Genomic DNA, 26,035 nt, shown 5'->3' with positions numbered 1-26,035 from the left:
AACAGCACGGTCTGTTTTGTCCTTTTATTTGTTGTTTATTCTGGTCTCTATGGTGTTCATTTTCTTTTTAAGATTTATTGGAGCTCTCGTAATGAACTGCTTTCCTTATTGCTTACACACTGGGCACATTGGCCTGACATGTTGGAATGTTGTTTGAGCCTCACCATCTCTAGCACCTCAAGAACCGACTAGGTGAAACATCTGTCGATGTGCCCTTAAGCAAGGCACTTAACCCGAATTGCTCCTGTAAGTCGCCCTGGATAAGAGCGTCTGCTAAATGAAGAATTTTTTTTAAATAAAGAACATCTGGGGACACACATCTGGGAATGACACTGTGATTGCTGAGTAATACTGTGTCTCCACTTGCATTCCACAGGCTAACCCCTTGAAAGCAACTATCTGCTCGTGATATGGATTGTCTTCTTGGAAAAGCTCTGAACCACATGTAAAAAATGTTCTCATCCTGAATGCGTTGGACTCCTTTCTGTTATTCTTTAGACAGCTTGCTTTTGGCATACAAGCGCCTTGGTTTCTCACATTCAACACAGTTGATGGTCGCGCTCACCTTTTGCACTGACCATGGCAGCACTCCTCTTTACATTTTCTATATTTGGTGTCAGAGAAGGCCTATCCTTGTCAGTGGTGTCCAAACTGTACAGATCATCACATTTCTGGTACTCGCATCTGTGTGCTGTCAATGTTGGATCAGGAACAAACCTTAATTGTTCTTCTGGCAAGCGTGGAGGATTCATTAAGCAGTACAAGCATGGATCTTCTCCCTCACATTTCTTGATCTGTACCCTGTATTGTGACATCTTGAAATGTCTGTCCAGGAATTGCTTGTACTGTTCCTTGTCAAGGCCTTTTCTGCTGAGGTCCTGCATCATGACAACTTCTGTATCAGTTATGTTGAATTGTTGTGCAATATTGGCAATTTCTTCCTGTGTTGCGGGCTGATGTACTTCTACGTGTGTTCCTTTCCAAGTTTAGAAGGGAATTAACTCTCTTGGCAGGGTTGGCCCAGCTGTCACCTGGTGCTGTTCTACAGGCGATAAGCATGTCAAGATCCAGTTGAACAAACAGGAGTGTGTGTGGCATGCTTGAACAGTGGTATATGTGATTCTGTGGTCTGGCTCACCATCAGATTGAATGATCAAGATTGACTTGTTGAGAGAGACATTATCTTAACTGTAGTTCTCTCCTCTGAGGATGCTGAGATTTTCAACTGTGTGTCGAAGGGGGCTGGATGGCTGGAAAACCGTGTTCTTGACAGTGACATGAATGGGATCTCTGGGATCAACATGACAGATGGTACAAGTCCACTGATGTGGTAATCATGGTCGGCAGCTGCTAGAACTGGCCCACTCACAGGAGCAATGCTTGGATGTCTGCATCTGTTACAGGTCCCTCCCTATAGGCTGGCCAGGTTCTCCGACAGGAATGATTGCCTTATCATCCACACACAACTTTTCACAGTCCTTCTGCCACATTCATGTAGTTCCACTGTACTGCAACAAACTTTGAGTCTTGATGTCCCTTATCACCCGAGACTGGACCATGAACTTGAGGTCAAACTTTCCTGTGTACTGGAGAGCAGACATGGACCATGGATTCTTGGGTGTAAACTGCTGTCTTAGCCACTGTATTGATGGGATTTTAGTTTCTGGTGGAAGCTGTTTTTCCACTGTCACGCAAGTCCTCAACTTATATAGCAAAAGGTAAGTACAAGTACTCCCCATGTCTGCGATCGTTGACCTGAGTATTCGATCAAATACTTCTGTACTTCATCCCAAAACGGCTGAAATGAGGGTTGTGGTCTGGGTCATCACCATCAAGGAGGATCAAGGATACTCTCATTTTATTTTTTACATTTGTAGTCATTTAGCAGACGCTCTTATCCAGAGCGACTTAGTTAGTGAGTGCATACATTTTTTTTTTCATACTCATCAAGTCCCTGTTCATCATCGTTTGCTGAACTCTTGTCATCTGCCAGAAACCGATACATTTCTCTCAGGAAGTAGCTGTTCACTTTGGCAGCATGTGCGTATTTGTTCAGGAGTGCTTTTTACATTGCTCTTGTGTGGTATGTTGGTATTTATTTTCTCAGTGTGGAGATGACAGAAGCTTGCCTGGTCTCATGAACGCCATATGGATGTCAGAGTGCCTAGGTAGTTACCATAGGCATACCTGTACAAGGAAAGTCAATGGAAGTTTCAAGTTGTCAATCCATTTCCTTCTCTGGAATCTATCTTCAGGAGCAAAGTCCAGTAGAAAGAGGGGGTGGTATTGGGGCACTTTCTCCAAAGCTTTAAATGCTCTCACAGTGTAGCATAAAACATCAGAATGGTGTACGTAGGGGAGTGGGCTGTTGGTGACGTCTGGTCATTGCTTGATTCACCTTCTCCAAGTGGGATGCATAAGCTGCTATGGACTCTCTTAGACGCACCACATCTTCTCTGAGATCTAATGTGGTCAAGGAATACAGGCAGTTTTAGTTGAGAGGTTTAGAACTATAAAGCTTACACTTACATTTGAAAATAAACATTTTAAATATCTCACACAGTATGTTTGACATGAATCTACAAGGAGTAGTAGTGTGCCACAAACTTAATTGATATAGGAAAATGACACAATACATTCATTAAAATACCTGTGAAGTGATTCCGGAGTGCCCAGGGCTGGGATATTGAGAGAGAGAGAGAGAGAGAGAGAGAGAGAGAGAGAGAGAGAGAGAGCTGACTGCAATGATCCCGAAGCTGATCTTGACTTAGTTTTGGTTTTGTTATTTCCTGGTATCTGTTGTAGGATCCCAAGGCCTTGTGGTAATTGCAGGAATCTGTCTGGTATGGCTAAGCCTCTCTCTTTTAACTTCTCTAGATGGGGGTCCATATACCAGAGTGCTTTTGATAATCGGGTAATGAATGTCCAGGCTATATGGACGTGAAACATAGGAGAAATATTACATTTCAACATGATTATCAGATTATTGTTGTTATTGTGAATACACAAATTAACATTAATGAACATTATTCACATAGGATGTACACTGCTCAAAAAAAGAAAGGGAACACTTAAACAACACATCCTAGATCTGAATGAATGAAATAATCTTATTAAATACTTTTTTCTTCACATAGTTGAATGTGCTGACAACAAAATCACACAAAAATGATCAATGGAAATCAAATTTATCAACCCATGGAGGTCTGGATTTGGAGTCACCCTCAAAATTAAAGTGGAAAACCACACTACAGGCTGATCCAACTTTGATGTAATGTCCTTAAAACAAGTCAAAATGAGGCTCAGTAGTGTGTGTGTGTGTGTGGCCTCCACGTGCCTGTATGACCTCCCTACAACGCCTGGGCATGCTCCTGATGAGGTGGCGGATGGTCTCCTGAGGGATCTCCTCCCACACCTGGACTAAAGCATCCACCAACTCCTGGACAGTCTGTGGTGCAACGTGGCGTTGGTGGATGGAGCGAGACATGATGTCCCAGATGTGCTCAATTGGATTCAGGTCTGGGGAACGGGCGGGCCAGTCCATAGCATCAATGTCTTCCTCTTGCAGGAACTGCTGACACACTCCAGCCACATGAGGTCTAGCATTGTCTTGCATTAGGAGGAACCCAGGGCCAACCGCACCAGCATATGGTCTCACAAGGGGTCTGAGGATCTCATCTCGGTACCTAATGGCAGTCAGGCTACCTCTGGCGAGCATATGGAGGGCTGTGCGGCCCTCCAAAGAAATGCCACCCCACACCATGACTGACCCACCGCCAAACCGGTTATGCTGGAGGATGTTGCAGGCAGCAGAACGTTCTCCACGGCGTCTCCAGACTCTGTCACGTCTGTCACATGTGCTCAGTGTGAACCTGCTTTCATCTGTGAAGAGCACAGGGCGCCAGTGGCGAATTTGCCAAACTTGGTGTTCTCTGGCAAATGCCAAACGTCCTGCACGGTGTTGGGCTGTAAGCACAACCCCCACCTGTGGACGTCGGGCCCTCATACCACCCTCATGTAGTCTGTTTCTGACCGTTTGAGCAGACACATGCACATTTGTGGCCTGCTGGAGGTAATTTTGCAGGGCTCTGGCAGTGCTCCTCCTTGCACAAAGGCGGAGGTAGCGGTCCTGCTGCTGGGTTGTTGCCCTCCTACGGCCTCCTCCACGTCTCCTGATGTACTGGCCTGTCTCCTGGTAGCGCCTCCATGCTCTGGACACTACGCTGACAGACACAGCAAACCTTCTTGCCACAGCTCGCATTGATGTGCCATCCTGGATGAGCTGCACTACCTGAGCCACTTGTGTGGGTTGTAGACTCCGTCTCATGCTACCACTAGAGTGAAAGCACCGCCAGCATTCAAAAGTGACCAAAACATCAGCCAGGAAGCATAGGAACTGAGAAGTGGTCTGTGGTCACCACCTGCATAACCATTCCTTTATTGGGGGTGTTTTGCTAATTTGCCTATAATTTCCACCTGTTGTCTATTCCATTTGCACAACAGCATGTGAAATGTATTGTCAATCAGTGTTGCTTCCTAAGTGGACAGTTTGATTTCACAGAAGTGTGATTTGACTTGGAGTTACATTGTGTTATTTAAGTGTTCCCTTTCTTTTTTTGAGCAGTGTATAATAGAATGCAATATTCTATCATATTCAAAAATTATTGAAGAAAGAAAGTAATGTATGAATGTATTCAGTTCATTCATCTATTTAAATGTATAGTCTAACAAGGCTAACAAATTTAAGACAATGCAAATATAAAGGCCTATCATAGACTACCCTTTGTAGGAAAAATATGCTATTGTTAATAAAGGGCAATCATTTGAATTAGGTCAAATGAATGTAACACACGGTGCAATCCAATCGTAATTTCATGTGATGTATAGGGTAATAGAGGAGACTATTTAACATGTTTTTCTAATTCAAGAATGATTGACAAATAATTGTAATCAAATTAAAATGTTGATGTATAATAATGAGTTCATTACCTGAATGCATCTCGATAGCCTATAGGCGTTAACAAATTATTCATACAAATATGATTAGGCCTCTCATAGACTAGGCCTTGTAGAAAGAGGGTCAATCAAGTTAGGTCTGCCAAAATAATGTAGCATTGGAAAAAATATATAAATCCACCCATAAAGTATAGCGTATCATCATAACAATAAAAAATGTTGTTTATAACATGCATAGAAGCATCAATCTATATTGAGCAAGCTTGACTAAATTCGAGGCCAGTAACTTTAATCACTGCATCCTTCTTCGATTGTCTTGTCTGGCTGCCACGAAAGCCCCCACCTTGGAGACAGTCGATTACTTGATTGTGGAGCTGCTGATCTGCACAAAGTGTGTATGCCACTGGTGATGTACTTTGCTGGACATGCTAGCTGTTCTCGCCGGCGCATCATCACTTCAAACGTATTCCGTCTAGGTGTTATCGGTTGGCCTACTACTACTGGTAGTACCGGTAAAATGTAAGTTGTTAATCGCAAATCACCATACAGCTGACACACTTCGATTTCGTCAATCATTTTGACTTCAATTTGGTTGTCCAAAATACTATCAGCTTGCACTGCGTATTTGCTGATGAATGCCCTGATATCTGGCCAGTCAATTGGTTCAATGACATTGTTGTTTTGTCTATTAATCGCTTCTAATAGATCTGAAAATGATGCATTAACCATTAATTTAACCGACTGTTTATTTATAACGAAGGACGTCCCACGTTTAACCTGGACACATAAATAGTAGGAATTTGCGCTGGCTTAAGCCATGATGGCATGAGAGAGAGATGAAACATCTGCACGTCGCCTGCAGGTGTGAGTGTGTGTGTTTCATTGTCCAATCCGAGGCTCGAACATGATCTGAGCGCGTGATCTGAGGCTCTGTGGCACACTACTACTCAATTTGGAAAAGCCTCAAGGGAGAGCGGACAGTGCATATTATTTTTTTGCGTGGTGCGGTTGAAAAGAAAGGCGGGGCATCCCTTAAACAGTAATTCAACACTGTCCGGCCTAAAATGTAAGATGCACATAAAATCAACAGTGTAATGTTTGGATTCAGTCCTGTCAGGTGAACTGTTGTCCTCAACTTTGGTCTAATAATTTTCCCATAATCTCCAAACTGTTCCCTTTTAAATTGCTACCATGCTTTTCTTATTTCTTCTGTAATAAACATTTCAATTTAGCCCTATCCATTACTGTTGTCACAATACCAACATTTTACTAACGATACGTTACCAGGCCAAGTATCACGATACCGAGTAGTATCGCAATAACATGCGGGCAAAATCAGTAGTCTAGCATCTTGTTCACCCCCGGACGCTTGTTCCCGTTTTCTAGACATTCTGCATGTGCTACGCAAAAACCTGTCACTGAAATTCACACTTCTACTCAATACAACACATTGGATTTAACTTCACACTGTTCAGTGTATAATAGAATTCTGCATAGAATGGCTGATTCGCTCATATTTGCAAAGGCCTACCTGTGATTTGACTGGAGGAATGGGAGGAAGGAATATAAATGCATAATGATATGCATGTCATTGTGGCAGTAAAGGAAAACACTACATGAAACCTTTACGCTTCAGTTAACACACACACACACACACACACACACACACTCTCCCTCCCTTCCTCACACACCCTGTCTCCCTCTATCCCACACACACACTGCTCCCAAACTTTCAGTTTTAAATTGTGTGCTTATTTTCCCTCTTATGTTTCTTGTGTAGTAAATATTTCAGATTTTATTTTCATTGTTTATTATTAGTTGTTCATGTGAAGCGCATTGTGTTGCATTCATGTCTGAAATGTGCTATATAAATAAAGCTTTATTTGATTTGATTGGGCACCTAACAGAATTTAAGGAGCACCAGAAAGAGAGATTTATTGATATAGTTTAGGCTTGCATTAGGTCTATATGAATCCTACCTTTTGAAGCACATCTCATGAGTAGCAGACCCTTTTCCTTTCTTCCTGTGCCAATCAAATTGGCCTAGACCTAGTGTCAAGTTACCAGGTTGTTCGCTAACATGACTGAACAACGTTGTTTATCAAACCAATAATTAGCGAGAAGCAGGTGAGTGAGGGCTGGTAGGGGATGTGGCTGACTGATTACAGCTGCCACATGTAATATGCACATGAAAGTGAAGTGGATATTATTGGACCTGCGCATACAAGAGACTAGAGGCTGTTGCTTAAATTCAACTGAATTTATAAACAAAACTGACTTTTAAAATGTTTTATTACAGGCGCCAGCAGGTTATTTTAGATTGGTAAGGCTGAAAAATTTGGTAGTATGATATGAAACGGTACTACGGTATTCTAAAATGTTGGTATTATGACGTTTTAGTATCGTGATATTACCGTGGTATCGGTATACCGTGCAACACTACTATCCATATAGGCCAATTCCCACAAGTATAAAGGGCTAAACTGCGATACAATAATATTCACAATTATATCTCATGTACGTCATATTGTTTAGTCTCCTTATCTATGTTATCTTGTTGTCTCTCCAGGTATCCTACTTGACATGGGGTGTCCTACAGGAGAGGGTGATGACGCGCTCGTACGGGGCCTCCACCCCCGAGGAGGAGGGTGAGCGCTTCAAGGACTCGCAGTTCCTGGTGTTCATGAACCGCATCCTGGCGCTGACCGTGTCCGGCCTGTGGTGTCTCCTGTTCAAGCAGCCTCGCCACGGTGCACCCATGTACAAGTACTCATTCGCCTCGCTCTCCAACGTCCTCAGCAGCTGGTGCCAGTACGAGGCCCTCAAGTACATCAGCTTCCCCACCCAGGTGCTGGCCAAGGCCTCTAAAGTGATCCCCGTCATGCTAATGGGCAAGATCGTGTCACACAAGAGCTATGAGTACTGGGAGTACCTGACGGCGGCGCTCATCTCTCTGGGCGTCAGCATGTTCTTGTTGACGAGCACGACCGGTAAGCACCCTTCTACGGTCACAACGTTCAGTGGCGTGGTCATCTTGGGCGGCTATATCGTCTTCGACAGCTTCACATCCAACTGGCAGGACAACCTGTTCAAGTACAAGATGTCGTCGGTACAGATGATGTTCGGCGTCAACCTCTTCTCCTGCCTCTTCACCGTGGGCTCGCTGCTGGAGCAGGGCGCCTTCTTCGACTCGCTGGCCTTCATGACGCGCCATTCGGAGTTCGCCTTCCACGCCGTGCTGCTGTCGGTGTGTTCAGCATGCGGCCAGCTCTTCATCTTCTACACCATCGCGCAGTTCGGCGCCGCCGTCTTCACCATCATCATGACCCTGCGGCAGGCCATCGCCATCCTGCTCTCCTGTTTCCTGTACGGCCACGTCGTCACAATGGTGGGGGGCTTCGGCATGGCTGTGGTCTTCCTCGCCCTCTTCCTGCGCGTCTATGCCCGCATCCGCATGAAGGCGGGACGCAGGGCGCAGCAGCCACAGGTGCAGAAGGTCTAGGAGGAGTCTGAGGGAACTGGAAAAACAAACTGAAGCCACGTTTTCGGTGGGGCTTTTTCCTGTCTCTGTGTGTCCCGTTTGACTTTTTGTGTTCATTTAATGGGCCTCTACTTTGTATAGGAAAGGTACAGAAAGGGATTCTAATGCCTTTTTAAAGGTGTTTGACTTCACACGAACCGAGCCGTCGCCACACAGGTCAATTAGTCTCGAAAACCCAACCCTAGGCAACACAGTGACTAGGGTCTGGTTTCAATTATGGACTCTTTTGTCAGAGGAACTACGTCACTGCCTAAGTCACTACTTTATCTGCTTGAATAAAATACAAAATGGTAGCTAGCAAAATGATCACGGAGGTTATTTTTAATGAGTCAATTTCGCAAGTGGATAGTTTGCATCAACTACCTTAACTAAAACCATTGCAAAGGTATTCGCGACGTTCTGGCATATCTGCCTCTTGATTTGTTGGGAGAGTCCCCGGAATGTATTTTTTTTTCCCTTATCAACGTAGGCCCCGTGTAGCTCAGTTAGTAGAGCATGGCGCTTGCAACGCCAGGATTGTGGGTTCGATTCCCACGGGGGGCCAGTATGAAAAATGTATGCACTCACTATCTGTAAGTCGCTCTGGATAAGAGCGTCTGCTAAAATGACTAAAAGGTAAATGCATAAATCTAGTCAGTGACGTAGTTTCTCTATGCCAAAACATTTTACATTTACATTTTAGTCATTTAGCAGACGCTCTTATCCAGAGCGACTTACAGTTAGTGAATACATATTTTTTTTATACTGGCCCCCCGTGGGAATCGAACCCACAACCCTGGCGTTGCAAACGCCATGCTCTATCAACTGAGCTACATCCCTGCCGGCCATTCCCTCCCCTACCCTGGACGACGCTGGGCCAATGTGCGCCGCCCATGAGTCTCCCGGTCGCGGCCGGCTGCGACAGAGCCTGGATTCGAACCAGGATCTCTAGTGGCACAGTTAGCACTGCGATGCAGTGCCTTAGACCACTGCGCCACTCAGGAGTCAAAAGACTCAGTCATTCAAATCAGACCTTAGTCACTGTTGCATAGGGTTAGGTTTCAAGACTACAGGTCAATGGGAGTGATTCGGCTGGACCAATCAGCAGTCACGGCCGTTTTAAGTGTGACCCCAAAATTACACAGCAATCGTCGCTTGTCCGTTTTGTCTGTCAAACGCATGCAACATTGGCATGTGAAATGTAAATAACTAATAAAATGGGCATTGATTTCTGCCTTTGGGATATGCTTCTGGAGCTGCAGTCAGAAAACAAAAATCTGATGTTTGTGGTGTAGTTTTGGGGTAATCACTAGTACATGTGCTCTATACTGCAAGCCTCCAGCTATGGGTAATGTAATATTGTGAATGGCACCATATTAAGTGGCTTATAAGGCCTCTGAAAAGTTACTTTGCCAGTGAGAGGGCATGAGATACTATGGTGAGTAGGCCCCAAATAAGGTCCCATTTTGGATATTCTCTGTGTAGATACTGTATCAATTTTGTTTAAAACGAATAATTGCATTTTTGTACTTTTTGGACATGGCATGAGAGAAATGGTTGGTGATCATTACCAGTTCATAATCAGGTAATGCTGCTTGAGAATATTTTATTTGTTTCATATAAAGAAGCAGGTATGGTTGAGGTCTCACTTTGGGCATTATTCTGACTTGAGATCTACGTGTTTAACTAAAAACAATTCGAAGAAGTCTACCATTGACATCAAGGAAGGATTTACACGAACGTCCAGGTTGCACTCACACGGATCTCAAGTCAAAATACAGCCCTTTCAGATCATCGGAAAAGCATAGTTCATACATCTTTAGTTGACTGATGTGTTGTCCCTCATGGCTTACCATAGTGTATTTGTTGAGGAAAGTTACTGAGTGACCCCACAGAAAAAATTTAACTATTTTCCTAACAACATCACAAGAATAAATGCACAGCTTACTAGCAGACCATCAAAAATAACTTTGCAGCAATAACTATGTTCTATTTTATATGGGGGGAGAGAGGGAGGGAGGGAGAGAGAGATTTCAAGCAGCATTCAAGATGCCCGTCTTATTTTTGAATAGGACGCACTTATGTTAGGTCATGTAAAAGTCAATTAACTGTCAAATGCCAGCAAGAGTTGCAGCCAGACGGAATGACTTGAACTTCAGCTCTTGGAACAAACAGCCAGCACAAGTATTTGCTCGCTGTTTTTAGTGTAGGATTCAACTAAGCAAACCATATTATTGAAGTATTTGATTTGGATAAATGCCATAAATCTTCATACTGTATGTTAGTTTATTGAGTGTTGTGGCATTAATTTAGTGGCCTGGCTGACTCAGACAACGTTCGCATAGCCAGGCAATTCATTTAGCCCTACGTGTACAGCTTTCCATACAAACCAAATACTCTAATAATGATTTGTTAGACCAACTTACACTAACGATCATTAATGGATACACTATATATCATTTGGAACAGGACATAGACCAGTTGTTCTGGTATTATTAAATTACAAATGTGAATTTGTATTCAAACAAGCCGTAAAGTCAATAATCACCCATAGAGACAACTACAAGGGCGTAGTTTGTACAGTCTTTGTCAATGAAGGGTGTTGATTTGACATACTGCAATCACAAAGTTGTACATTCAAATTTACAGCACTCTGTCATTAACTTTGGTTCAGAATGATGCCCATCTGCTTTTGCTGCAACACTTGAGATACATGAATATGACTCACAACAATCTAAATGTCCTATGTATAGACTGATAAAGTCAATAATCACCCATAGAGACAACTACAAGGGCGTAGTTTGTACAGTCTTTGTCAATGAAGGGTGTTGATTTGACATACTGCAATCACAAAGTTGTACATTCAAATTTACAGCACTCTGTCATTAACTTTGGTTCAGAATGATGCCCATCTGCTTTTGCTGCAACACTTGAGATACATGAATATGACTCACAACAATCTAAATGTCCTATGTATAGACTGTACAAATGTCATATAGGCTATACAGTGCCTTGCAAAAGTATCCAGACCCCCTGGATTTCATCACATTTTTATTGTTACAAAGTGGAAGTGAAATGGATTTAATTGTAATATTTTTGTCAACAATATACACAATACTCTGTCAAAGTGGATTTAATTTTTTTATGAATAAATAATAACTAAAATATAGTAGTTGCAAATGTATTCAGCCCCTAAATTAGTTCAGGAGTAAAATGTTGCTTAACAAATCACATAAGTTACATGGACTTGACGTGGGTTGACGTGAAATAATATGGGTTGAATTTTTTTTTAATGACTAACCCTTCCTCTGTCCCTCATACATACAGTGCAAGTATTCAGACTCCTTGACTTTTTCCACATTTTGCTACGTTACAGCCTTATTCTAGAATTGATGATTAAATCTATAAAAAAAATCTCATCAATCTGCACACAATACCCCCATAATGACAAAGCAAAAACAGGTTTTTAGACATTTTTGCAAATAGAATAATGAAATATTACATTTACTTTGAAGTACCTTTGGCAGCGATTACAGCCTCGGGTCTTCTTGGGTATGACACTACAAGCTCGGCGCACCTGTATTTGGGGAGTTTCTTCCATTAATCGCTGCAGATCCTCTCAAGCTCTGTCAGGTTGGATGGGGAGCGTAGCTGCACAGCTATTTTCAGGTTTCTCCAGAGATGTTCAAGTCCGGGCTTTGGCTGGGCCACTCAAGGACATTGAGACTTGTCCCGAAGCCACTCCTGTGTTGTCTTGGCTGTGTGCTTAGGGTCATTGTCCTGTTGGAAGGTTAACCTTCGCCCCAGTCTGAGGTCCTGAGCGCTCTGGAGCAGGTTTTCATCAAGGATCTCTCTGTACTTTGATCCAGTCATCTTGCCTCGATCCTGACTAGTCTCCCAGTCCCTGCCTCTGAAAAACATCCCCACAGCATGATGCTGCCACCACCATGCTTCACCGTAGGGATGGTGCCAGGTTTCTTCCAGACGTGATGCTTGGCATTCAGGCCAAAGAGTTCAATCTTGGTTTCATCAGACCAGAGAATCTTGTTTCTCATGGTCTGAGAGTCCTTTAGGTGCCTTTTACTGAGGAGTGGCTTCCGTCTGGCCACTCTACCATAAAGGCCTGATTGATGGAGTGCTTCTGGAAGGTTCTCCCATCTCCACAGAGGAACTCTGGAGCTCTGTCAGTGACCATCGGGTTCTTGGTCACCTCCCTGCCCAAGGCCCTTCTCCCCCGATTGCTCAGTTTAGCCTGGCAGCCAGCTCTAGGAAGAGTCTTGGTGGTTCTAAACTTCTTCCATTTAAGAATGATGGAGGCCACTGTGTTACATTTACATTACATTTTAGTCATTTAGTAGACGCTCTTATCCAGAGCGACTTACAGTTAGTGAGTGCATACATTATTTTTTTCATACTGGCCCCCCGTGGGAAACGAACCCACAACCCTGGCGTTGCAAACGCCATGCTCTACCAACATCCCTGCCGGGCATTCCCTCCCCTACCCTGGACAACGCTGGGTCAATTGTGCGTCGCCCCATGGGTCTCCCGGTCACGGCCGGCTACGACAGAGCCTGGATTCGAACCAGGATCTCTAGTGGCACAGCTAGCACTGCGATGCAGTGCCTTAGACCACTGCGCCACTCGGGAGTACTCTTGGGGACCTTCAATGCTGCATAAATGTTTTGGTACCCTTCCCCAGATTTGTGCCTCGCCACAATCCTGTCTCGGAGCTCTAAGGACAATTCCTTCAACCTCATGGCTTGGTTTTTGATCTGACATGCACTGTCAACTGTGGGACCTTAAATAGACAGGTGTGTGCCTTTCCAAATCATGTCCAATCAATTGAATTTACCACAGGTGGACTCCAATCAAGTTGTAGAATCATCTCAAGGATGATCAATGGAAACAGGATGCACCTGAGCTCAATTTTGAGTCTCATAGCAAAGGGTCTGAACACTTATGTAAATAATGTATTTCTGTTTTTTATTTTGAATAAATCTGCTAACATTTCTAAAAACCAGTTTTTCACTTTGTCATTATGGGGTATTGTGTGTAGATTGATGAGAGGAAAAAATAAAAGTAATACATTTTAGAATAAGACTAACGTAACAAAATGTGGAAGAAGGGAAGGGGTCTGAATAGTTTCCGAATGCACTGTACATCTGTGAGTTCCCTCAGTCAAGTATTGAATTTCAATCACAGATTCAACTATAAAGACCAGGGAGCTTTTCGAAAGCCTCTTAAAAAGGGCAGTGATTGGTAACAATAACAAGTCAGACATTGAATATCTTAAAGCATGGTCTAGATAATAATTATGCAGTGGATTAAACCACCCAGACACCTCAAAGATAGTCGTCCTGAACTGATCTGCAGGACAGGAATTAAACTGCTCAGGTATGTTACCATGAGACCATTGGTGACCTTAAAACGGTTACGGAGTACAATGCTGTGATGGGAGAGAACTGAGGATGGATCAACAACATTGTAGTGACTCCACAGTAATGACCTAAATGACAGTGAGAACACAAATATACTAAATAAAACTATTCCAAAACATGCATCTTGTATGCAACAAGGCACTAAAGTAATACTGCAAAAAAAAAAAACATGGCAAAGGAATACACTTTTATGGCCTAAATTCAAAGCCCTATGTTTGGGGCAAATCCAACACACCTGAGTAACTGCCCTTATTTTCAAGCATGGTGGAAATACTATGGTAAGACTTGAAAATGGCTGTCTAGCCACAATCCCCAACATCTTGACAGCGCTTGAAGAATTTTGAAAAGAATAATAGGCAAATATTGCGCAATCCAGGTGTGCAAAGCTCTTAAGCCGTGTTCACATTGGCAGTTTGAAGTGACTCAAATCAAATTTATTTGCATATCCAATTTGAATCTGTTCTTTTTCCTGCAGTCTAAATGGCGAAAAAGCACATGTAATCGGCTATTTCAAGCCACATTTCAAACCACCTTCGTAGGTAGTTTGAAGTCAGATACAAATCTGATTCCTGGCCATGTGACTTGTGTCTGAACGGTCCAATCTGATTTATTTGCCCTCAAGTGGTTTTTAGACTTATTCGGCAAATCTTGTTGCTTGCTAGCTACTCTGTTGACAGTTTGACAAGAACATGTGGTAGCTAACTAGCTTGGTAATTGTTTACAAACAAATTAGTGAATGTGCTAGAAAGCTAAACAGCTACCTAGCTAGCTAGTTGACTGCTGTGGCTAGCTAAAAAAGACTCATTTTGGAAGTTGGATCATCTTATCTTTTGAGGCTTTAAGTGTTACTACACTATGATTTTGAACATTCAAAGCAACTGGGAAATGTCCATGGCAGGCATTGTCACCTTAGTTTGCTACATAACTTCTGAGCGATAGGAAGCACCACCACCAATCAGCCTACACCACTGCACACACACACCTGTTACTATGACAACTAGTGTAGCCTTGTCAGCAAATGACTGCTGTCTGAACATACACATCTGATTTGGTCACTTGTAACTTGCTGTTTGGACAGTCAGTACAGTAGTCCAAAACTGATTTGAGCATTAAGGCCTGCAGTGTGAACAAGGCTTTAGACTTACCCAAGCAGACTCACAGCTGTAATTGCTGCCAAAGGTGTATCTAACATGTATGGACTATATTTTATTTGTATTAATCAAATAATATATATATATATTTTTTTTTCACTTTGACAGTATTTTGTGTAGATTGTTGAAAAAAAATGACAATTCAATCAATTTTAATACGTTAACACAATAAAATCTGAAGAAATCCAAAGGGTCTGAATACTTTTGCAAGGCACTGTACATTATTTTTATGTTCTGTTTGCATTAGCTTGACACGTTTGTTTCAATGTCAGTTGGTGTTTTAACCTAACGTAGCACGCGTAAAAGAAACGCCTGAGCTGGGGGCAGAAGAAACCGGAAGTATTTGGTTTTCAGGCTTCAGCTCTTCTCTGCTTTTCCCTTGAAAACAGGATGCGTCCGATTTCTGACGACAGGACTGAGGGTGGTGATGTTTGAATGGATGGTTGGCCCCTCTCTAGCAGCCCTAGATTTACATTTTAGTCATTTAGCAGAAGCTCTTATCCAGAGCGACTTACAGTTAGTGAGTGCATACATTTACATAGATAAGGACTACAGTTAAACAACTGTACTGGACTACTGGCAAAGCAAATGTCATAGCATGGGACGTGGCATATTCACGATAGGTCAATGGTTTTCACATAGCCTTCAACATTGCCTGGGGGAATAACCTGGGAAAGAAAGCAATGCAAACCTTTGTAAACATTTTCTTAGGATCTTTTGCTTGTGTTGAAACTGTAACCTTTTTGGACACATAGTCGCATATAGTACATGTTCCTTATGATGGAGTCATAGCATTTTTATCAGTCCATTATGACGTGCTTATTTTGAGAGCTGTGCTGTTGTCTGCTCTTTCATGTGTGAATGTTTTAATGTGGCCTGAATGGATGGTGATGGTTGACGCTCTCGCAAGAATTTGCAGGATCGATTGGACAGGATTGGGGTTTGGCGTGGATGAGGACCTCTGAATGCATACAAGGGAAATGCAATGTAACCTGTACTTTTTATTTTTTATCATTGTAGTATTTCAACTAGTAGGCTAGATTGACTATAAAAACAACATTAAATTAATTTAAATACATGAGACTTAAGACTTGGAATGTGTGATTTCCGTCTTGACTGTTTTTTTTTCTTCTTTTTGTTGTTGAAAAGGTCAGGGTGCTATGAAACGTAGATGTGACCTAGGGGGGGCTTACTCTAAACTAGTGATTCATTATTTCCTTAACATATGTTGATGATTGACCTTAAAAACATATGACCTATTGGTATTGTAACCTGAATCCAGTAGGAAATATTGGTTTACCTCAATGAGTCAATAAGAGGTGAGGTTTATGTTACAGTAAATGTGTACAAACTCTATAGATTCCAAGAGAACAGAATGTTTCACCATCTTCTCCATAAGTTATCTGTTAGCCTATGTTGTTCAATTGAAGCTAGTATGGTAATGTGTGATGTGATATATTCATTCCTGTGTGAAACACACAGCCACGTGGGGGGAACTCCCCCCTGAGCTCTCATTACATCACTTCCTACTCCCAAGCCGTCCAGATCAGTGTGTGCGTGTGATGACGTGGGCTTCTCCATGCCTCTTTTCAGTAATATAACTGAGCAGAGAAAAAGGAGCAGCAGGCTACATACGCAACCCTCAGTCAACCTTCCCACTGCTGGGGAAACTAACCAGTCACTACAGGCTTTCACTGTGAATGGCAGGAAAGGGTTAACTGATGATGCAGCTTACTGTAGTAGTGGAACAGAACATACATGTATTAATGTGATGTGTGTGTGAGGTTACATCCCACTCAATCTAATCCTAAAGGTTACCAGTTGCTGGGTCGAGTTATTTTTTCTTTATTTTAGGTCACGTCTCAGGTTCTCAAGATCTGAATTCCTCCCTCTTCTTTAGGGTTGATGGATTTCCTGTCTGTCATGTTTAGATAGTTTACACATGCTGATAAGTTAACTTTTTTTTCTTCATTTCAGATATTGAAGATATAGTATCTTAATGATTTATTACATATCACAGATTACTATTCAGATTCTCTATCCGGTCACCCTGTTGCTCTACTCATTCTCAGGCCTTAAACGTGATGGCAACCAAATACGACACTAGTATGTGCAGGAGACCACAATAGAAAGATACAGTGACAGATTCGGTGTACAATTGACATCACATTGACATAAAACAGATTGTAAGCTGTGCTCGTCCATATTTGACTATCTTGTGGCTTCAATTTACCGTAAAGCAAATATGGCACACACATCCTTGTGACTTTGTCAACCAAAAAACACAACTGACATTGGTCACCCCATGATAACATTTCTATAATCAGGTTTTGATGATTTACGATTTCTATCATTTTTGTAAGGAGGTGGTACAGTGTTCAAGAATGAACATATCACCTCCTACTTGCGGTGACGGTTTCCTTATTTACTCAACACCACTACAATTTATTTTGTCACAACCGTGGGTGTCAAGAATGACTACAGATTTTTTTTTGAAAAACGTGTTCCACAGGAAGTCAGTTGTTGAACGAGAAGTCACATGAGTTAAATCTTTACTACATGGGAAACATCTAGTTGCAGTAGTAAAACAGAATTGTTAGGGAAAATTCAATGTGTTTAAAAGTCCAGTCTAAAAATGCATCCCCGTCAGTGTGTACTGCCCATTAAACCTTTATTTTTTGCATTCTGATTGTTTCACTCCACTGAATGGGCCACTGATATTTCTAGTAGCCTAGCAGGGGGTCTTCATCAATCATGTTTCTAAATGACACGATTGTGCAAGGTCATGGCTTGGTTAGACCGCTCAGTATCAAAATGACTTAACCCATGTCTGAGAAGTGGGCAGGGGTGAGTAAGACTCCCACACAAGTTAACTCATTTCCATACAATATCTGAAAACTGAAATGCTTCAAGTGCAAATCTACCCTTTATCTCCACCCCCTCAGTAGGCCTCTGTGTTATACTGCAAACCATGTGATTTCAAATCATTTGTGCCAACTTTTTGTTGTGCACCTTACTGATTACATGAATAACTCATAACCAGAGAACATATCTTTGTGGCTCAATGCCTTGAGTGGAAACGGAGACGTGCATCAACAGTTTTTCTCTTATGTCAGTCACTCAATTAGCCCATGTCAGCTATTAAAAAAAAAAAAATGTGTACAGTATACAGTGCCCTCCACTATTATTGGCACCCCTGTTTAAGATGTGGTCGAGGACTTCCAAAAATTCTCCTTTTTTTTTTAAACAACATAGAACCCAAATGCAAAAAAAGAGAAAAATCCAACATTTTATTTAAGTACATTACTTTGGTGGTAAAAAAAAAAATCACACATTTAGAAAATAAAAACTTGAAATCATGTGTCCCACAATTATTGGCACCCCTAACAATTCCGCTGAAAATTTTAATTGATTTTTTTGTAGTTGCTAAAGTTGGTCAGGGTATCTAGGAACTTTTAATTAGTAATACATGACTTCCTGTTTCCCTGGGGTATAAATATGACGTGACACGGAGGCCTAATTCTCTTACCCATTTGTCAACATGGCAAAGACAAGAGAACACACCATTCAAGTAAGGCAGATTTGTGTCGACCTTCATAAGTCAGGCCTACAAGAAAATAGCCACTCGCCTTAACTTGCCCGTATCTACAGTCAGAGGAATCATTAAGAAGTTTAAAACAACTGGAACAGTGACAAACAAGGCTGGAAGAGGTCCCAAGTTTATCTTGCCACAACGCACAGTGAGGAGGATGGTAAGAGAAGTAAAAAAAAGTCCGAAGCTCACTGTCACAGAATTGCATCAAAGAGTGGCATCTTGGGGTCACAAAGTCTCCAAAACAACCATCAGACGCTCTCTACATGCCAACAAGCTGTTTGGGAGGCATGCAAGGAAAAAGCCTTTTCTCACTAACACTCACAAACGTAAACGTCTGGAGTTTGCTAAGCGGCACTGGGACTTCAACTGGGATCGTGTGCTTTGGTCAGATGAGACTAAGATTTAGCTTTTTGGCAACAAACACTCTAAGTGGGTCTGGCGTAAAACAAAAGATGAGTATGCCGAAAAGCACCTCATGCCCACCGTGAAGTATGGTGGAGGATCTGTGATGCTGTGGGCCTGTTTCTCTTCCAAAGGCCCTGGGAACCTTGTTAGGGTGCATGGCATTATGAACGCTTTGAACTACCAGGACATTTTAAATAAAAACCTGATGGCCTCTGCCAGAAAGCTGAAGATGGGTCGTCATTGGGTCTTTCAGCAGGATAATGATCCAAAACATGTGGCAAAATCTACACAAAAATGGTTCAGCAGTCACAAACTCAAGGTCCTCCCATGGCCATCTCAGTCCCCAGACCTCAACCCAATCGAAAACCTGTGGGGCGAGCTAAAGAGGAGAGTGCATAAGAGAGGACCCAAGACACTGGATGATCTAGAAAGATTGTGCAAAGAAGAATGGTCAAAGATCCCTCTCCCTGTGTTCTCCAATCTTGTGAAATGTTATAGGAGGAGATTAAGTGCTGTCTTGTTGGCAAAAGGGGGTTGTACAAAGTATTAACATCAGGGGTGCCAATAATTGTGGGACACATGATTTCAAGTTTCTTTTTTTTTTAATGTGTGATTTTTTTTTTTTTTACACCAAAGTAATGTACTTAAATAAAAGGTTGGATTTTTCTATTTTTTTTCATTTGGGTTCTATGTTTAAAAAAAAAAGGAGAATTTTTGGAAGTCCTCGACCACATCTTAAACAGGGGTGCCAATAATTGTGGAGGGCACTGTATATACAAAAGTATGTGGACACCCCTTCAAATTAGTGGATTCGGCTATTTCAGCCACACCCCGTTGCTGCCAGGTGTATAAAATCGAGCACACAGCCATGCAATCTCCATAGACAAACATTGGCAATAGAATGGCCTTACTGAAGAGCTCAGTGACTTTCAATGTGGCACCGTCATAGGATGCCACCTTTCCAACAAGTCAGTTCGTAAAAATTTCTGTCCTGCTAGAGCTGCCCTGGACTGTTCGTCGGGAGATTCATGAAATGGATTTCCCACGGGGGGCCAGTATGAAAAATGTATGCACTCACTAACTGTCAGTCGCTCTGGATAAGAGCGTCTGCTAAATGACTAAAATGAAAATGTAAAATGTTTCCATGGCCAAGCAGCTGTACACAAGCCTAAGATCACCATGCGCAATGCCAAGCGTCAGCTGGAGTGGTGTAAAGCTCGCCGCCATTGGACTCTCGAGCAGTGGAAACGTTCTCTGGAATAATGAATCACACTTCACCATCTGGTAGTCCAGCGGACGAATCTGGGTTTGACGGATGCCAGGAGAACGCTACCTGCCCCAATGCATAGTGCCAACTGTAAAGTTTGGTGGAGGAGGAATAATGGTCTGGGGCTAATTTTCATGGTTCGGGCTAGGCCCCTTGGTTCCAGTGAAGGGAATACAATGACATTCTAGACGATTCTGTGCTTCCAACTTTGTGGCAACACTTTGGGGAAGGCCCTTTCCTGTTTCAGCATGACAATGCCCCCATGCACAAAGTGAGGTCCATACAGATATGGTTTGTCGAGATCGGTGTGGAAGAACTTGACTGGCTTGCACAGAGCCCTGACCTCAACTCCATCTAACACCTTTGGGATGAATTGGAACGCCGACTGCGAGCCAGGCCTAATCGCCCAACATCAGTGCCCAACCTCACTAATGCTCTTGTGGCTGAATGGAAGCAAGTCCCCGCAGCAATGTTCTAACATCTAGTGGAAAGCCTTTCCAGAAGAGTGGAGGCTGTTATAGCAGCAAAGGGGGGACCAACTCCATATTAATGCCCATGACTTAGGAATGAGATGTTTGACGAGCGGGTGTCTACATACATTTGGTCATGTAGTGTAAGTTAGTCTAATGGCCAGCTATCTAAACTTAGTAATCGTGGTTGGAAAGTTTTCAGACCCCTTGACTTTTTCCAAATTTTGTTACATTACAGCCTTATTCTAAAATGGATTAAATTGTTTTTTCCCCTCATCAATCTACACAGAATACGCCACAATGACAAAGAAAAAACAGGTTTTTATACATTTATGCACATTTTTCAAATAATAAAAAACGGAAATATTACATTTACATAAGTATTCAGACCCTTTACTCAGTACTTTGTTGAAGCACCTTTGGCAGCGATTACAGCCTCAAGTTTTCTTGTGTATAAGCTTGGCACACCTGTATTTGGGGACTTTCTCCCATTCTTTTCTGCAGATCCTCTCAAGCTCTGTCAAGTTGGATGGGGAGCATCGCTGCACAGCTATTTTCAAGTTTCTCCAGAGATGTTCGATCGGGTTCAGGTCCGGGCTTTGGCTGGGCCACTCAAGGACATTCAGAGACTTGTTCCAAAGCCACTCCTGCGTTGTCTTGGCTGTGTGCTTAGGGTCGTTGTCCTGTTGGAAGGTGAACCTTCGCCCCAGTCTGAGGTCCTGAGCGCTCTGGAGCAGGTTTTCATCAAAGATCTCTCTGTACTTTACTCCGTTCATCTTTCCCTCGATCATGATTAAGTCTCCCAGTCCCTGCAGCTGAAAAACATCCCCACAGCATGATGCTGCCACTACCATGCTTCACCATAGGGATGGTGCCAGGTTTCCTCCAGACGTGACACTTGGCATTCAGGCCAAAGAGTTCAATCTTGGTTTAATCAGACCAGAGAATCTTGTTTCTCATGGTCTGAGAGTCCTTTAGGTAACTCCAAGCGGGCTGTCATGTGCCTTTTACTGAGGAATGGCTTCCGTCTGGCCACTCTACCATAAAGGCCTGATTGGTGGAGTGCTGCAGAGATGGTTTTCCTTCTGGAAGGTTCTCCCATCTCCACAGAGGAACTCTGGAGCTCTGTCAGAGTGACCATCAGGTTCTTGGTCACCTCCCTGCCCAAGGCCCTTCTCCCCCGATTGCTCAGTTTGGCCGGGTGGCCAGCACTAGGAAGAGTCTTGGTGGTTCCAAAGTTCTTCCATTTAAGAATGATGGAGGCCACTGTGTTCTTGGGGACCTTCAATGCTGCAGAAATTTTTGGTACCCTTCCCCAGATCTGTGCCTCGACACAATCTTGTCTTGGAGCTCTATGGACAATTCCTTCGACCTCATGGTTTGGTTTTTGCTCTGACATGCACTGTCAACTGTGGGACCCTATATAGACAGGTGTGTGCTCTTCCAAATCATGTCCAATCAATTGAATTTACCACAGGTGGACTCCAATCAAGTTGTAGAAACATCTCAAGGATGCTCAATGGAAACAGGATGCACCTGAGCTAAATTTTGAGTCTATGTAAATAAGGTATTTCTGTTTTTTATTTTTAATACATTTTCAAACATTTCTAAAATGTCAATATGGGCTATTGTGCTGTAACGTAACAAAATATGGAAAAAGGGAAGAGTTCTGAATACGCTGTACCTTCTCACGCCACAGACTCTAAGACACAAGATTAGATAGGATGTCGAATGGTGCCAGAGAAGATGGTGCATTACCGCCACCAACAGTTGGGTGGTGAAATTACATTTAGAATTATAAACTGGCTGGTTCGAGCCCTGAATGCTGACTGGCTGACAACCGTATCCCACAGGGGAGGTAGTGCATTTTTCCCCCTGGTTTACATTTGCTATTCTGCTCGTATTTTCCATATAAACAATGACTTCACTTACTTTTAATATTACCCTAATACAGTTTAGAAACGTTTGTGAAGGTTTGGTATGGTGTGGCTATTATTAAGCTTTAGCTACTGCAGGCCTATGACATGAAGGCAGTACGCTCCGACAGTTGAACTTGAGGTGAGGATGGCTGATTTCAGGCCTACCAGAGTTACTCCTATAATCTAACAATATAATGCTTATCTTTATATAAAATATTTGGATAAAAAATTAACAAATTACCCTCCTTCTGTACGTCTATATCTGTATAGCAGACGCAGTAGCCATCATGCCAAATCCATGTCGGTGTCGTAGAATGCCACCAGAATATCTCTCTTTCTCTGGGGCTAGGTCTAAGCATCTCATTCTTTATATACAGTACCTTCGGAAAGTATTCAGACACCTTGACTTTTTCCACATTTTGTTACGTTACAGCCTTATCCTAAAATGGATAAAATAAAAACATTTCCCTCATCAATTTACACACAATACCCCATAATGACAAAGCGAAAACAGGTTTTTAGACATTTTTGCAGATGTATTAAAAATAAATAACAGATACCTTATTTACATAAGTATTCAGACCCTTTATGAGACTCAAAATGGAGCTCCGGTGCATCCTGTTTCCATTGATAATTATTGAGATGTTTCTACAACTTGATTGGAGTCCACCTGTGGTAAATTCAATGATTGGACATGATTTGGAAAGGCAGACACCTGTCTATATAAGGTCCCACAGTTGACAGTGCATGTCAGAGCAAAAAACAAGCCATGAGGTTGAAGGAATTGTCCGTAGAGCTCTGAGACAGGATTGTGTCGAGGCATAGATCTGGGGAAGGGTACCAAAAAATGTCTGCAGCATTGAAGGTCTCCAAGAACACAGTGGCATCCCTCATTCTTAAATGGAAGAAGTTTGGAACCACCAAGACTCTTCCTAGAGCTGGCCGCCCGGCCAAACTGAGCAATCGGGGGAGAAGGGCCTTGGTCAGGGAGGTGACCAAGAACCCGATGGTCACTCTGACAGGGCTCTAGAGTTCCTCTGTGGAGATGGGAGAACCTTCCAGAAGGACAACCATCTCTGCAGCACTCCACCAATCAGGCCTTTATGGTAGAGTGGCCAGACGGATGCCACTCTTCAGTAAAAGGCAAATGACAGCCCGCATGGAGTTTGCCAAAAGGCACCTAAAGGACTCTCTGACCATGAGAAACAAGATTCTCTGGTCTGATGAAACCAAGATTGAACTCTTTGGCCTGAATGCCAAGCGTCACATCTGGAGGAAACCTGGCACCATCCCTACGGTGAAGCATGGTAGTGGCAGCATCATGCTGTGGGGATGTTTTCCAGCGGCAGGCTCTGGGAGACTAGTCAGGATCGAGGAAAAGTTGAACGGAGCAAAGTACAGAGAGATTCTTGATGAAAACCTGCTCCAGAGCGCTCAGGACCTCAGACTGGGGCGAAGGTTCAACTTCCAACAGGACAACGACCCTAAGCACACAGCCAAGACAATGCAGGAGTGGTTTCGGGACAAGTCTCTGAATGTCCTTGAGAGGCCCAGCCAAAGACCTGAAAATAGCTGTGCAGCAACGCTCCCCATCCAACCTGACAGAGTTTGAGAGGATATGCAGAGAAGAATGGGAGAAACTCCCCAAATACAGGTGTGCCATGCTTGTAGCGTCATACTCAAGATGACTCGAGGCTGTAGTCGCTGCCAAAGGTGCTTCAACAAAGAACTGAGTAAAAGGTCTGAATACTTATGTAAATGTGATATTTTTGGGGGTAAAATTAGCAAAGATTTATAAAAACCTGTTTTTACTTTGTCATTATGGGGTATTGTGTGTAGATTGATGAGGGGGGAAAACTATTTAATCAATTTTAGAATGAGGCTGTAACGTATCAGAATGTGGAAAAAGTCAACGGGTCTGAATACTTTCCGAAGGGACTGTATGTGTATATACACTACCGTTCAAAAGTTTGGGGTCACTTAGAAATGTCCTGTTTTCGAAAGAAAAGCATTTTTTTTGTCCATTAAAATAACATCATATTGATCAGAAATACAGTGTAGACATTGTTAATGTTGTAAATGGCTATTGTAGCTGGAAAAGGCTGATTTTTAATGGAATATCTACATAGGCGTACAGAGGCCCATTATCAGCAACCATCAGTCCTCTGTTCCAATGGCACGTTGTGTTTGCTAATCCAAGTTGATCATTTTAAAAGGCAAATTGATCATTAGAAAACCCTTTTGCAATTATGTTAGCACAGCTGAAAAATGTTGTGCTGATTAAAGAAGCAATAAAACTGGCCTTCTTGAGACTAGTTGAGTATCTGGAGCATCAGCAATTGTGGGTTCGATTACAGGATCAAAATGGCCAGAAACAACTTTCTTCTGAAACTCGTCAGTCTATTCTTGTTCTGAGAAATTAAGGCTATTCTATGCGAGAAATTGCCAAGAAACTGAAGATCTCGTACAACGCTGTGTACTACTCCCTTCACAGAACAGCGCAAACTGGCTCTAACCAGAATAGAAAGAGGAGTGGGAGGCCCCGGTGCACAACTGAGCAAGAGGACAAATACATTAGTGTCTAGTTTGAGAAACAGACGCCTCACAGGTCCTCAACTGGCAGCTTCATTAAATAGTACCCGCAAAACACCAGTCTCAACGTCAACAGTGAAGAGGCGACTCCGGGATGCTGACCTTCTAGGCAGAGTTGCAAAGAAAAAGCCGTATCTCAGACTGGCCAATAAAAAGAAAAGATTAATGGGCAGTCTGAGATGTGGCTTTTTCTTTGCAACTCTGCCTAGAAGGTCAGCATCCCGGAGTCGCCTCTTAACTGTTGACGTTGAGACTGGTGTTCCATTAAAAATCAGCCGTTTCCAGCTACAATAGCCATTTACAACATTAACAATGTCTACACTGTATTTCTGATCAATTTGATGTTATTTTAATGGACCAAAAAAATGATTTTCTTTCGAAAACAAGGACATTTCTATGTGACCTCAAACTTTTGAACGGTAGTGTATATAAAGATATGAATATCATACAGTGGACACCTAAGCCTATTACGCCTTTGCATGCAATGCCCTGATACATTTAGTGCTCAAATCTCTGACAGCTAAACCGTGAGGTGGACAATTATTGTTTTAGGAAAGTAGCCTAAAAAACAAACAAAATATAGGCTATAAAGTTTTGCATATGCTACACATTGGATCACAAGGAATAGTGTTTTTGTAATTTGTTATAGGCTGTTTTTAAGGACACGTAAATGTGGCTCATTTGGCCAACATCCCTTGTGTATTGATGGCGCTAGCTGCGCC

General features: G+C 42.6%; 1 protein-coding gene across 1 annotated transcript in view; it reads left to right on the top strand.

The window, feature by feature from the left end:
* LOC311106422 (adenosine 3'-phospho 5'-phosphosulfate transporter 1-like) overlaps positions 1–8,792 on the top strand; it is a 29,817-nt gene extending 21,025 nt beyond the window's left edge. Inside the window, exon 4 of the mRNA XM_084148753.1 lies at positions 7,526–8,792. Within this exon, the coding sequence (XP_084004879.1) occupies positions 7,526–8,458 (933 nt within the window). The 3' untranslated portion in view covers positions 8,459–8,792. The remainder of the gene's footprint in view (positions 1–7,525) is intronic.
* The last annotated feature ends 17,243 nt before the right edge of the window (positions 8,793–26,035 follow it).

Source organism: Coregonus lavaretus (assembly GCF_964263955.1).
Source record: "Coregonus lavaretus genome assembly, chromosome: 31".
NCBI lineage: Eukaryota > Metazoa > Chordata > Actinopteri > Salmoniformes > Salmonidae > Coregonus > Coregonus lavaretus.
This window is presented reverse-complemented; position numbering and strand designations above follow the sequence as displayed.